General features: G+C 49.8%; 1 protein-coding gene across 1 annotated transcript in view; it reads right to left on the bottom strand.

The window, feature by feature from the left end:
- Nucleotides 1–14,690: 14,690 nt before the first annotated feature.
- CCDC81 (coiled-coil domain containing 81) overlaps nt 14,691–15,653 on the bottom strand; it is a 37,434-nt gene continuing 36,471 nt past the window's right edge. Inside the window, exon 16 of the mRNA XM_078880501.1 lies at nt 14,691–15,410. Within this exon, the coding sequence (XP_078736627.1) occupies nt 15,272–15,410 (139 nt within the window). The 3' untranslated portion in view covers nt 14,691–15,271. The remainder of the gene's footprint in view (nt 15,411–15,653) is intronic.

The following is a 15,653-nucleotide window of genomic DNA, read 5'->3' as shown; positions in this document are numbered from 1 at the left end:
CGCGTTTAGAGTATTTGGCTGCGATACATTTTCACAAAACCCCTTCCTTGGGCTATCATTTGTGATAGCCAGGTCGCTTCTGAAAAATAACTATAGTATATAGCTCAGTGGGCCTTATCTGGTTAAAATAAAAAAATAAATTGTTTACTTTTATTTTCAATAATAGATATGCCAGTCGCTTCTTCAACGTGAACACTCACTCATGCTTTCCCATCATATTCACCGCCACAGCTGACACTTCTGTTGCTGCTACCCACAACACAAGCTACTTTCGCCGTGATTAGCATTACGTAGGAACCCAAGTATTACAGGCAGGCCTTGCATACTCTTTGGTTCTTTCGGTAAAGTCACGTAGGTATAAAATATAAAATAAATTAAATCACGACGTTTCGGGCGCAACGCAAGTGCCCGCCATCAAGTAAAACAACCACAGCAATAAACAATTGCTGAAGCGGGCAAGAGGAGGCTGCTGGTAACAAGACCAACACCACCTAGCCAGTGAACTGGAACACGTACACCAGGCCCTTAAGATGAATGGATATTCGGACCACATTATCCGCAAAGCGGTTTCTCCAACCATGGAGAAACAACCCCCTGAGATGCCGATCAAAACCATCATGTTACCATATATAGCGGGCATTTCCAAAAGATTGCCAAAATCTTAAACAAACACAAAATCCAGGTCCGATTGAGTACAGTACACAAAACCCGTGATCTAATCCCATCTGTGAAGGATGTCATTCCTGACACGCAATATCCGGGAGTCTACAAACAAAGTTGCTCCTGTGGTGATTGTTACATTGGGGAAACGAAACGGCATGTGTCAGACCGTGTTCGCGAGCATAAGGCAGATCTGAAACAAGGCAGGACTAATACCTCCGCTGTGGCCGACCATTGCTATAATGCTGTGGTCTCTGATGATATTGTTTTTTTCCGATACCAAGGTGCTCTGCAAACCTTCGGGCTACCATCAAAGGTTTGTTCATGAAGCCATCCAGATATATAAACATAGACATAACTTCAACCGAGAAGATGGATACAAATTGAGCAATCGTTGGAAGGATGTTATTAACCTGGTGAAACCTTAACTGCTTTATAGTTTGCCTTCATATCCTCATCTCCAGTTTCTTCAGCTTTCTACCCCCCAGCCTCGCTCACTTCCCAGTCCCGGAATTTTGTCGTACTCGTGTTGGATAAACTGAAACTTGAATCACTACCTATGAGATCTTCACTCAAAACTGCTATAGATGAGTTTACACCTCTAGCTGCCACTGCTATTAAGTGGCCTAAAATCAAATGTTCTCGCTCCGGATGACTGCTGCAAAGTATGCTCTTGTGTTTTGATTTAGTGTGCTGATCTTAAAGGTGCATTGAAAAATGTTTATACTCCTACTGATGCTCCTGCTGTTGTGGAGTGACTCATTCAGCCAGCTATGGCTACAGGGTTTGGTGGTACGTGTTGTTTATGTCGTTTATTGTGAAAATTCGGTCACAGTTCCTATGATCACTGTTACATTGCGTATGGCTTTATTTTGGTGATTTGGCCATGTTTTGTTTGTTGTAGTACGGAGATAGACTGATGGCTTTAATCTAAGTTGTCTTGTGGTTGTTGTTGTTTGACTTGCATCCCACTGGGATTGTTGCACACAGCGTTGGTGTACGGTGCTTTTTCTGGAAGAATTTGCAGTTTTTTCCTGGATTTTTCTGTTTGCGCATAGTCACTTTAAGATGTTTTCTTGTTCATGGTTTTTATTTTTTGGTATAGCCCTGTGAGCCGAATGGCTCACTTACTTGTTGGATCTTGCACTTCCCAGCCCCAGCATTGTGCTTTACTCTGTGTTGAGTAGGCACTCCTCCCCCATTCCCCCTACCCCACACCCCCACTCTCTCTATCTCTCCTCCCTGGCTCCCCCCCTCTCTTACTTATATATAGCCTCTTGTTACCAGCAGCCTCCTCTTGCCAGCTTCAGCAATTGTCTATTGCTGTGGTTGTTCCACCTGATGACGGGCAATTGTGTTGTGCCCGAAACGTCGTGATTTAATTTATTGTACATTTTATACCTACGTGACTTTACCGAAAGAAGCAAAGAGTATGGATCCTTGCAGTCACGAAAACTTCAAGGCCTTGCATTTACCACAATGTCAGAATCACTCGGAAGGCTAAAACAACAAGAGGCAACAAACGGAGGATTGATTCATAATAGGTATTTTTGGGTTTGATCGTGTAAATATAAATTTGTCGTTAAAACCCACCACCACCCGACACAGCCAACTAGTAAGGGTTGTCACGTAAACAGAACACGTAAACAGAACATTACGTGACAACCCTCACTAGTTGGCTGTGTCGGGTGGTGGCGGGTTTTAACCCGAAATAACTCTATTATGGATGATATTGGTAGCGAAAACCTACGTGTTAAACTGGGGGATTGTCCGTGCGCCAACCGCAAGGGCGTGTGGGACCGCAAGACATTTTTTACAATTTCAGATCACGAGCCAGGTTTCTGTTGTTGAAGCACACGCACACACACAGAGAATTAACGCGTAAATCCAATTTATTATCTGCCGTGCCAAATGCATGCGCGCATCGCGATGGCATGCAGACATCGTGCTCATCTCGCACCGCGCTCCACTGCACACCCAAGAGTGAATCCAAGCATAAACATTGCACTGAACTTCGTCCTTACCGCCGCACCCCCCGTCCGTCTTGTATAAAGTCCCTAAATAGAACTTAAGTGCTCTTTGTCAATAACCTAATCGCGTCAGTTCAGTTTATTTTGGGTTAAGGCTCAATTGGGTTCAGAAGCTTTTTTTCAATAGCGACCTGTCCAAAATTCCCATTCATCCTGCAGCAAGCACGTGACATAACTATACAGGGCCATATCCATGTGTAATAATTCTCCGGAGACGGATTCGGAATCAGTCCTCTTTATTTTCACTTGACGGTACACTTGCTCCCACACGCTCCGTTGCTGGCAGACAACGTAGCGTCAGCGGACTCCCACCAGCTCCCACCGCGCACGTGGAACCCGGAGCCCCGTACGCGCGTGGCTCTCGCCCCCGTTCAGTTCCCAGACTCCTCCTCGATCCTTCCTCTCTCTCCCTCTTAATCCCTTCGTCACGTGGTCCTCCCAGCCAATCCTCCATGGACAATCTCGACCGTTCTCGATGGTTCCCTGTCAATCCCGGGACCACGCCTCTTACCCGGATCCCCATTGGCTGGGGTCCCAATTGGCTGGGCCAATCACTCCTGCTGACATGCCGTGATCACGCCGGCCCCACACTCCCTATCTCAACCCTTATTGGCTACAAGCAGGACCGGCAAGCCAATCCCCCACGTGAACCCACGATAGCTGTTATTACATCACCCCCCCCCCCCCCCCCGGTGAAAAAAATAGCCGTCTCGGCTGGGAAAGGGTGATAAACCAATTCCGAAACATATTATTAGGGCACCAAGGTGCGTTTAACGATATAAGGGTGAACCGGCGTCCCTGCGCCTACAACATATAAAAAGTCACCCATACAACAAAACAACGACATACATTAGGGCGCCCCTGCAGCGCAGTAACAACAGGGAATAAAACAAACGATAAAACGTTAACGAAACGGGAGAGATTTCGACCGCGTACGCGACGCGGGACCCCCTCCGCTCCCAGCGCCTGATCCCTTTGCTTCCGGATGGACAGGAGGTGGTAGGCTTGAAGAAGAAGTAGGTTGTGGATGCTTGGTCACGTCCAGATCAGGTCTCCTTGGAGGGGGGGCGGCTGGGGCCACCTCAGCCCTCAGAACCTGTTCATCTGTAGGAGGCACAACACAGTCCCCCTTGGGATCAATAGGTGTGACAAGCGGCGTGGTCGGCTCGACGGAACCCGGCAAGTCAACTAATGGGGATGAAGGGCCGACACGCGCATCAACATAGGGTTTGAGCCGTGAGGAGTGGACATACCACCGCCGATTTTCATACTGAACACGGATACTCTGCAAGTTCCGAACATCTATTAGTGTTACAGGCCCCCGCCACGGCCTGTGCAGTTTGGGGGATGTGCCCGCCGGTACTTGGGGGCAGTGGAGCCACGCTCGGTCCCCCACTGACCAAGACATGTGCGTATGCGATCGACGCGCATAACGTTCGTTCCTCGCCTGAGCACGGGCTGTCGCACACCGGGCAGCCTCTCGCGCCTCCGTCACCCGTTCAAGCGAGTCACGCACGTGGTCAGGCAAGGAACGGGACGGCCGTTTGCTTGGCTCACCCAATTGCACGTCGATGGGTGGAACATTTTCACGGCCATACATCAAAAAGAATGGTGAGTATCCCGTGGATGTGTGCGGAACCATGCGGTAAGCCGCTAAGACGCCTGGTATGTGCAGGTCCCAATCGGTTTGCTTTTCACTGACCGTGTGACAAAGCATAGCCGAGAGGGTGCGGTTAAATCGTTCCACCATACCATCTGTTTGTGGGTGGTAAGGAGAAGTGCGAATTTTCTTCGTACCCAACGCGTCACAAACTTCCTTAAGCAATTTGGAAGAGAAATTCCGCCCCTGATCTGTGAGCAACCTTTCAGGTGCCCCCTTGTCCATGACATACCCGTTCAAGAAAGCGTCGGTAATGGATGCTGCCGTCTGGTCGGGTAGGGGCCAGGCCATCGGCCATCGAGAAAAATATTCCACCCCGACGAGAAGGTATTTATTGCCCCTCGCCGACGGGGGAAACGGGCCCAGAATATCGAGCGCGACCAATTCGTTAATGCGGGACACCTCAATGGAACGTAACGGTGGTACATAGGGGTTACGAGGCGGCTTCCTCTTTGCACAGTCCTGGCATGAGCGAATAAAGTCATTGACGTCTGTTGTCATACCGGCCCAAAAGAAATCCTTCTGCAGTGCGGCCAAAGTCTTTTGGACGCCGAGGTGCATCAATTTATCAGCGTGCAAAGCACGAAGCAGGTCGTAGCGAAGTGAAGTAGGCACGACCAAGCGTGGCCGATCAGACAACCCGTCAGTACACATTAACAATCCCGACTTGCCTCGGATCATCTGCCATTTCCAACCCGCCAATCGAGATTTTTGTTTCCCTATCAATTTCCGTAGTGGAGACAGCGAGGCATCAGCCTCCTGCTCACGTAGCCAAACCGCGTGCGGTAACCGCAAGATATCATCCGTGTCCACCGACCCTTGCTGGTTGTCCTCCTTCGCTTCCGCCCCTGCATCGTCATCCGCTATCGCCCCCATAACCGGACAAGGCGAAGCGGCCGGTGCCGCACAGCGGTGCGTGCCCGTCAGGCAAGCGCACGGAGGAAGGAGCGGCAGCCTTGAGAGCGCGTCAGCGTTCGCATGACGGGCCCCCTTTCTGTATGTAATATCAAAGGAAAATTCTTGTAACGATTCCAGCCACCTGGCCAATTGGCCTGACGGTTGATCTAATTTCAAGGAGTATTGTAAAGCCGCATGATCTGAGCGAACTAGGAATTTCCGTCCATACAGGTACGGCCGGTACAAACGGACAAAGTGAACAATTGCCAAAAGTTCCCGTCTTGTCACACAATAGCGTGTTTCCGCAGGGGACAAAACCCGGCTGCCGTACGCCACTACTCGCTCTACCCCGTCCTTACGTTGCGACAAAACGGCCCCAATGCCGATATCACTAGCGTCCGTATCGAGGATGAACGGCTGTGAGAAATCTGGGTAATCCAGCGTTGGCGCCGTGGCGAGGTGGTCCCGAAGTGCCATAAAAGAGTTTTCCTCTTCCGCTCCCCATTGAAACCTTTGATTTTTGCCAGTCAGAACATGTAATGGCTTTGCCAACGTCGTAAAATTTTTAACGAAGCGGCGATAATAGGAAGCGAAGCCAATAAACCGCCGAACATCTCCCACCGAAGTGGGTGTGGGCCACTCTCGTACGCATTTCGTTTTCAGCGGGTCAGTGGATACGCCGTCCGAACTGACGATATGACCCAAGTAGCGGACAGAGTGTTGCAGAAGGTGGCATTTTTTAGGTTTAAATTTAAGGTTAGCCGTACGCATTCGTAGAAAAACCGCCTCTAGACGTTGGAGGTGTTCTTCGAACGTGCGGCTGAAAACAATTATATTGTCAAGATATATGAGGCACGTTTCCCACTGCAGTCCAGTCAGCACCAATTCCATGAGCCGCTGAAACGTCGCCGGTGCCGCATTCAAGCCCATAGGCAACCGATTAAATTCAAAGAGACCTTGCGGCGTGCGGAATGCCGTTTTTGCCTTCGACTCATCGTCGAGGGGAAGCTGCCAGAACCCCGAGGACAAGTCAAGGGTAGAAAAAAACTTAGCACCCGATAAAGCGTCCAACGAATCATCCATCCTCGGTAAGGGGTATGCATCCGCCACCGAAATTTTGTTTAACCGGCGGAAATCAACACAAAATCTTGTACCGCCATCTTTCTTCTTTACCAGAACGACGGGCGCGGCCCAGGGGCTGTTGGACGGCGAAATGATGTCCGCCGCCAACAATTCATTTACCGCTCCGCGCACGTGATCCCTTTCCGCCGGGCTCATGCGATGAGGGTGCATAGAGATGGGAGGCGTCGCACCGGTGTCAATATGGTGCGACAAAAGCGACGTGCGGCCGAGGTCCAAATCATTTTTACTGAAAACATCAGTGTACTGTATCAATAATGAACGCAGGGCGTTCCTTTGTTCGTTCGACAAGGAAGAATTTTCTCCGCACAAATCTGCGATCCAACGTTCTTGAGAGCGATCGTGTGGGGGCCTACCAGCGGGCATTCGTGCGCGCGGCGCTGCGTCGCAAGAGGCGAAGTCGGTAGTGGCGTGAGCCAACACCGACCCCTCTGGAACAATAACGCGGTCAGGTCCCCCATTTAACACCTGTATAAAAGGTGCTTGACCCGGTCGTACGATCGTTTGCGCCGCCGCTAAAGAAAATGATTTAGATGCCGAATTAGATGGGGATAGCAGCACGCCTTCTGCACCCTTCCCCATTCGAAGGGGTTTACGGTAACGCAACGGTATCAACATCTGTGCTCCCGGCAGTACTTCTACCGTAGCAGCAACAACGGCAGTGACTGCGTTACCTGTAGGCGCGCTGTCCAACAAGGAAGGCAGGAACGCCATACGACGACCCCCCGGCATTTCTAAACAGTCCTGGTCGACTCGTATTTTCAGCGGCATCCGACGCAGGAAATCAGTACCGAGTAAGCATGGAACAGCTAGCGAGCGAGAGATTAACACAGGTCCTGCGGCGGTAATATTACCGATAGCGATGCTCACATCCACTTGGCCACAGACACCCATGCTTCCCCCATTCGCGGCGACACACGCATCATTAACCCTACGTATCTGCGACGCAGGGATGGACAACAGATGGAAAATAACATCAGAAATGATGGTGGCCGACGCGCCCGTGTCCACCAAGATGCGCACATCAACGCCGTCGATGGTACCTCGTACCGTCGACGAGCCCGAAGCCGCAGCTACCACCCTGCGAGCCAATTTTTTCCACTGCGTAGCAGAGCGCGTAACTGTAGCGGGGGAAGTAAATTTTTCCCGAGGAGTGTGAGAATGAGTGCGAATGGATGGGTGATGTGACAGGACCTGCCGGGTGTCCGATGTGTGCCGACTTGCCCGAGGTTGTTGCGGCTCCGCGGCAGGTGGAGGAGATGGAGGTCCCCTCGTCGGAGGAGGCGACAGCAGAGGCCGACAGCGGCAGTCACGGGCGAAATGGCCCCGTCTGCCGCACTTGAAGCAAGCCGCCGACGTCGGCCGGCGGTCGGACGACCCGGCCCTTGCACGCGGACGGCCCATGTAGTTGCCACGCTGGTCGCGCAGCCGCCGTCCCGGACTCTCGTGCGAAACAGCAGCAGCCAGCATGTCGTCGTCGCCCGAGTCGTCGGAGCAGTGGACCACTAGTCGTGGAGACCACCCCAAAGGTGGCCCATCGATCTCCGGTTTCCCCGTCCATGCCGCCATCTGGTCCCAACGCCTGATATTAAATTTTGCGTCCAGGCAGCGCGCCACCCATCGCGATGTAAGTGGTTCGTGGCCGCACACTGGCAGCGAAATCTTGAGTTCCTGAGCCAACTCCAGCATACGGGAGAGGATGAGAGGATCCAAATGGTCGGCCGTCGCGTCGGGGTAGGCAGCCATGGCCAGCGCCATCAATGCCCCCCGATAGGCCAACGGCGATTCCTCCGATGCTCGGCGACGTAACATAAATTTTCTGGTGGCTGACGTCGGTGGGTCATAGAATTCCGCCATCTCCACGAACGCGTCCCGCAGTGTCTTCTTCTTGGCCGCCGGAATGGAACGGAAGACCCCCAGAGAAACATCGTCGAGCAGTGTAGGTAGCGCTCCCAGTGCTTCCTCCTCCGTCCAATTGACGGATCTAAAAGCTGATTCAAAGCGCCATGTGAAAGCACTCCAATCACCTCCGGCGATGAATTCTTTGATTTGTGGAAGGCGATGTCCGCGGTGGCAAGCGCGCGCCGCGGGCGTCTCCGACTGGCGTTCCCGCTCTCCACCCGTATCAGACAAAATGGCGGCCGGCGGCCGCGTGGCGGTAGGCGCGCCCAAAATGGCGGCCGACGGCTCCGGCGCAGCTGCTCCACCCAGAATGACGGCGTCCTCCCGCGTAGCAGAAGGAATGGCGGACGCAGGTTCCTTCACCGGACTCCTTCCCACGGCGTCCAGTTGATCGGCAATCTGGCGGCCCGCGGCTGGTGAGGATGCCACGGCGGTCACCAGACTAAGCAAAATGGCGCGTAATGATTCGATCTGCTCCGCCATCAGCCACCACTCGTCTTTTGTTCCTGCAGCGGTTGCATCTGCCGTCGGTCGACGCTGAGAGACGTCGAGAGATACATCTTCAACAGGCGGCATAGGGGCTGTAGCTCCCAACAGCTCATCTTCATCCGTCTCGACTTCCTCCTCCGATAGAGGCACAGGCAGGTTCTTTTTTCTGGGGTGCTTGGACATCTTGACGATCGTCCAAACAGTCGCAGAAGTACTTCTGACACCAATGTAATAATTCTCCGGAGACGGATTCGGAATCAGTCCTCTTTATTTTCACTTGACGGTACACTTGCTCCCACACGCTCCGTTGCTGGCAGACAACGTAGCGTCAGCGGACTCCCACCAGCTCCCACCGCGCACGTGGAACCCGGAGCCCCGTACGCGCGTGGCTCTCGCCCCCGTTCAGTTCCCAGACTCCTCCTCGATCCTTCCTCTCTCTCCCTCTTAATCCCTTCGTCACGTGGTCCTCCCAGCCAATCCTCCATGGACAATCTCGACCGTTCTCGATGGTTCCCTGTCAATCCCGGGACCACGCCTCTTACCCGGATCCCCATTGGCTGGGGTCCCAATTGGCTGGGCCAATCACTCCTGCTGACATGCCGTGATCACGCCGGCCCCACACTCCCTATCTCAACCCTTATTGGCTACAAGCAGGACCGGCAAGCCAATCCCCCACGTGAACCCACGATAGCTGTTATTACACATGTATTCGACACCTCATTGAGTCGCTTGATTTGTTTTGGTTATTGTAACATTTTGGATCCCGGCCGCTCCACAGAAGGCGCTTCACCGGACGCTGAATCGGTTCGGATCTCTCTCCGAGCGGTGCGACGCTTTAAAGTTGGGGAAAGGTCCACAGAAGCGGACATCACAGAGCCCGCCTCAAGCGATCTCTGATCCACATACAATGGAGAGCATCGCTTTCCCAATGCGCTCTGCGTATACGAGGGTGAGGTCTGTCACGTGAAGAGTAAAAAAAACTATGTTCTTCATTTTCGGAGAGCGAATTTAGTACCAGATTCAAACTTAATGCGACGGGTGTTTTTGTGCCAGTCGTTGGGCTGAGACCTCCACTCTACACTTGAAGAGCCGATTTAATCTGAGGAGGCCGCGTGGATTCGAACCCAGAAACTCAGTTATGCCGGCTCAGTGCTCTGACCTCGTGACCTCTAAGTCACCCAACCATCTCCACCCCACTGATAACTAATTACCCTCTTTCTGCTCAGCAGATGGTTGAATATACAGGTACAGGTAGTCCTCTACTTACGATGGAGATGCGTTACGACGACCCCATCGGAAGTCAAAAATATCGTAAGTCGAAGATGGCCTCGCCTACCCAGGAGTCTTAAAGAATGGTGATAATTTAGCAAAACAGAGCAATTTACAGTACCATACTGTATAAACTATATACTGTATGTATTTATTAATTACAATACTGTATTGCACAGTAAAATGTAAAGTAAAAAAACAAGGTACAGTACACGCGCTAACACCGAGACAACTTAAATCCGTCGACCGCTGGTGAGAGTGAGGCATCACACAAGGCGGGAGATGCATGCAGTACATCCCGGCAGCGTCCTAACGTACAGTATCGTACTTCATACGCTGCTGCGTTTGCCTGCCGCGCGAAATTTTAAATATTTTACTATTTTGGCGTATTGCTATCGCCATCATAAGATCGAAATATCATAAGTCGGACCATCGTAACTCGGGGACTATCTATAGTTAGATTTCATAAATAAATTAACACTCGATTTAAAGCTTTCGTGACTGCAGGGATTCATCTTCTTGGTTCTTTCGGTAAAGTCACGTAGAATGGAAATAATAAAATAATAAAATAAAACATTATAAAATAATTCTCACGACGTTTCGGCCACAACGCAAGTATCCGTCCTCAGCTGCAGTAACTACATACTATTAACACTCCTTCCCTTTATTAATGCTACCCCTATCCCCTCCCTTTGATGCTGCTAATCCTGCATAATGCACGGGCATAAGTAGTACTAATCACATACCTGCATTTCCCATATCCCCTCCCTTTGATGCTGCTAATCCTGCATAATGCACGGGCATAAGTAGTACTAATCACATACCTGCATTTTCCATAAATATGCTAAATTCCTCTTGATATGCAAATTCTTTTGTCAAGGCGCCCTTTTCCCCCCCTTCCAACCCAGCTTAAATATACGCTCCAAGCATGGCGCTGTTTCATTCAGACGCTGTCTCCCTGACAGACCTGGTCTTCACCTGAGGACGGATACTTGCGTTGTGGCCGAAACGTCGTGAGAAGTATTTTATTATGTTTTATTTTATTATTTCCATTCTACGTGACTTTACCGAAAGAACCAAGAAGAAAAATAACACTCCCCATTCAAACCCCCTGCACGTCCCAACCAACCTCGATGCTCTCCTCCGTGAGATGCGGAGCCATTACAGTCACAACATCCAATCGGGTGTTGACAAGAGGGTCATCAGAAATCAGTGGGGTGTCTGTAAATGGATCACATTGTATTAAGGATCAGACAACTTTATTTTAATCGAATAAGCAGTGCAATATGCATTTGATTGAAATATTACATAAACCACAAAAAAATATATAATCTTACCCATCTTTAAGGTCACAGGAGAAATGTAATTTGTTTTAACACACTAATATGTTCATGCTCTCGAAGGTTATATCCGCAACTTCTGCCATCAGGCCGAGAGCCAACGCAATCGAATCATCGTTATACGGGCTACCACCCTGGCCGAGTCTCAAGACTGACCAGGCCCTTGGGGGTGCGTTGTTACGCTTTATTGCAGAGGGTCCCGGTTCTAGGCACCCCGGCGGCCGTCCCGGTTAATACTGTAAGAGCATGAACCCAAAAAAAACGACCACTATATCTCCCTGTTCCCACGCCTAAGATCCCGTGAGGTTACTGGGAAGAGAGGAGGAGGCCATTGTGTGCGTTGGCGTCACCCTGTCCAAATTTTTTTTGCAAAAAATTAGAAAAGTTAGCCAGCAAACTGACTCGCCTGATTAAAAAAGTCAAGTCAAAAGGATTTCCTGCGCAACTGGGCATCGTGCGGTCCTCATCTGTTTATAGCCCCTGAGCCAGTGGTGTAAATTCCATGGTCCTATTGCGGGGGTGGAGAGTGTATCTCACCAGAACAACCACTGTTGACTTCCCCACAAAGTGATAAACATTTTTCTTCTTGGTTCTTTCGGTAAAGTCACGTAGAAGGGAAGTAATAAAATAATAAAAATAAAACATAATAAAACAATTCTCTAGTGAGAATTGTTTTATTATGTTTTATTTTTATTATTTTTTATTATTTTATTACTTCCCTTCTACGTGACTTTACCGAAAGAACCAAGAAGATGAATCCCTGCAGTCACGAAAGCTTTAAATCGAAAGATAAACATTTTATTGACCCCTGGAAGGAGGGAATGATGGGCCAAGTCAACCCCCAACCACAATGTGAACTCACAACCTCCCGGTCGCGAGCCACCCTCTCTGCCGGCTGAGACACCTGGCCAGGTACGGATCGAGAGGCGCATTCATCTAAGGAAACACATCCGCTGCCTGCAGACTATACCCATCTGTGAAACCTTTGCACCTTCACGACGGCCCTTGCGCCCATGAGAATGGCACGAATACCAAACCCGCAAAATTACACGACTCTCTTCCTGGTTGGGCCTGCGGTTGTGGATCTTTGGCCAATGGAGCCTTGTGCATGCAACGAGGGAAGCCTGAGTAGGCCGCCGTAAACAATTCCGCGAGCGTACTCGTAGAGGACAACGGCAAACATTTTCACACGCTCGCGGGTTTCACAAACCCGCCCGCTGCACCGGCATCTCTCGGCTGCCAAGTAGCAGCCGCCCCCAAATCGGTTACGTTTGTGACGAACGATGCTTCGCAACGACAGGCCGCCTTTTCAATCCATAAACAACTTGCCAATTGCACTGCTGGCATGAGGCCTTTCCATGCCACGTCGGTCGTGGGAGTTGTTTGACCATACTTCACCACGTTGGGCAGTGCAGGGTGGTGAAGGAGATGGCGCCCAAACAGGACCGGTTCAGATTTCGATCGCCACCGATTTTAGCCTCGGTCAGCAATTTAACACAGGTTGCTGGGTCCATGAATCGCGCAGTGCTGGCCCATTGGGGCAGCCCAAAGCAGATATTATAATGGGGGGGGGTATCTTTTAATCTATAAACTCCCAAAAAGATGACACAAAGTTTGTAGACATCTATTATCATATTGCTGCACACAGAGGGGTTATGGTCATCGTGGTGGTGAAGTGGCCCCAATTCTTGGGACCCAAACCACCACTACCCCTACTGAATCCACCCCTCCTGACCTCACCCCTCCTGACATCACCCACACCTATCCCTCCTGACCTAAACCCACTCCTAGCCCTAATGACTTCATCCATCCCTGCACCTACTGACCTCACCCACCCCTCTTGACCTCACCCACCCCTACTGGCCCCGCCCCTTCTGACCCCACCCACCCCTACCCATCCTGACCCCTGCCCACCAACTATCCTGACTGCTGCTCACACTCACCCCAATACGACCCAAACCAACCCAGGGGGAAGGGGCGGGGGCCTAAACACAAACAGGGTGGGGCCTAAAGAGGAAGAGACGGGGCCTAAAGAGGAAAGGATGGGGCCTAACAAGGAAAGGACGGGGCCTAGCGTGGAAGGGGCAGGGCCTGCAGATTTTGAACTTCCCTGGTGGTTGAATGCAATAGAAGCACAGAATGAAACACGCTGCAGGCGACAGGCCAACGAGTATAGATACAATGCTATCGCAGAAGCGATGTAGACAACGGGGATTTAGTGAGTCCTATGAATCATGTAGGTTTGTGTATCTGCGAGTATGTGCGTAAGTCTACGAATCATGTCAGTCTGAGTCAGTCTTTGCATTTCTACTTCAGTCTGTGAATCGTGCAGTCTATGCGAGTCTCCTGTTATCTCTTGACTTAAAGCTTTTGTGACTGCAGGAATTCATATCCTTTGGGTCTTTCGGTAAAGTCACGTAGATAGGTTCAAAGAAAAATTACAAAAAACTACGTTTCGATTGCAACACAAGATGACGACCGCTTGTGTTGCGATCGAAACGTCGTTTTTTGTTATTTTGTTATTTTCTTTGAACCTATCTACGTTACTTTCCCGAAAGAACCATAGAATATGATCTCCTGTTATCTCTACGTGAGTCTGTGGATCATGCGAGTCTGTAGGTTGTTAGTTTTCTAATTCTATGGACCCCCTATGAGATTTACGATTCATGTAATTGGATGCGAGTCTATAGGTCTAAATGTCATATTACATTATTTTCATGAGCGAGATGCCAATGTCGAGGTCTGCTGGCCACGACGAAAGATGACTTCAGGAGAGAGTTGGTGTAGTTGTGCTACTCTTCCGTTAAAGGGTCACAAGCCTACAGCGGATTACCATATGCTTCGTAGTTTGAGTTGCATGGCCACTATGTAACTACTGTGGGTTGTATTTTGACTTAAAACGTTCGTGACTGCAGGAATTCATATTCCTTGGTTCTTTCGGTAAAGTCACGTAGATGGAAAAATAATCATAAAAAATAAAGCGAATAATGGTCATTAACCTGAGTGAGCGTACTGGCAGTCTATAATGTAGATTGTAGCCTGGTTCTTAACCTGAGTGAGCGAACTGCAGTCTATAATGTAGACTTATTATTGGTTCTTTCAGTAATATTTTTTTTTATAAATTAAAAAAAACCACGACGTTTCTATCGCAACACAAGCGGTCGTCATCAGTCTATATTATAGACTACCAGTACACTCACCAAACTTACTCACCAGGCTACAGTCTACATTATATATTGCCAGTACACTCACTCCGATTAATAACCAGGCTACAGTCGACATTATAGACTGTCGGTACGCTCACCGAGGTTAAGAACCAGGCTACAGTCTACATTAGTGTTTTTTTTGTTTTTATTATTTTAATTTTATTCTTTTTATTTGTATGCACTTCATTTTTTATTATTATTTTTCTAACTACGTGACTTTACCGAAACAACCAAAAAATACTGTGGGTTTTGTCTTTAAGTTTCCCATTTGTGGAGATGTGCGTGCATCTGCCTGGTGATGATGTTCTGATGTGGTTGATGGCTCCACCACCGATGTCTTCGAGGAGGAGGAATGTCAAATCCAGAAGGAGATGCGACTGTGTTTGGATCTCGAGCGAGGTTGTTTCCTGTCTCTACATAGAGGAGGACGGTGGATGCGACTGGCAAAGAGGCCCAGAGTATAAAGCTCGTGGAGCAGCCGACCCCACGTGACAATGGGACACTCGGCTTCGAAGGAGGAGGAGGGAACAATAGGAAGGAGGAGGAAGACTAAGAAGAAGAAAAGGAAAAGAAAAGAAAGAAGGAAGAAGAGAAAGAAGGAAGAAGTGGAAGAAGGAAGAAAACAAAGGACGAAGAAGAAAGGGGAAGGAGGAGGAGAAGGTGACGAGTGACCATGGACTAGAGGATCATGCGAGTTCCCGGCAAGTACCGCGAGTCCTTCCACACGTGACTCTCCCCACGGTTGGAGAGCCGCCGGGTGCACTGCTGGCAGCGCTTGTACTTGTCACACTGCTCCTGCACGAGGCCCGCGCCAGCCCTGGTGACGCACGCGGTACACGCGGCACGCACGCACGCAGATCTCATAAAGTGCTCCAATTAATGTAATTGTTTCGCCAGAATGGTTTTTAAAACATAAGTAATACAAAATACACCTAACAATACATTTACCCTTGGAATTACATTTTTACATAAAAAAGCAGATTACTTTTAGTGTTCCGATAATTACAGGAGCACATGATTACGGGTGCCACAGTGGTGAGATGTTAACTACCTCGCCAGG

Source organism: Lampetra fluviatilis, chromosome 57, assembly GCF_964198595.1.
Source record: "Lampetra fluviatilis chromosome 57, kcLamFluv1.1, whole genome shotgun sequence".
NCBI classification, from domain to species: domain Eukaryota; kingdom Metazoa; phylum Chordata; class Hyperoartia; order Petromyzontiformes; family Petromyzontidae; genus Lampetra; species Lampetra fluviatilis.
This window is presented reverse-complemented; position numbering and strand designations above follow the sequence as displayed.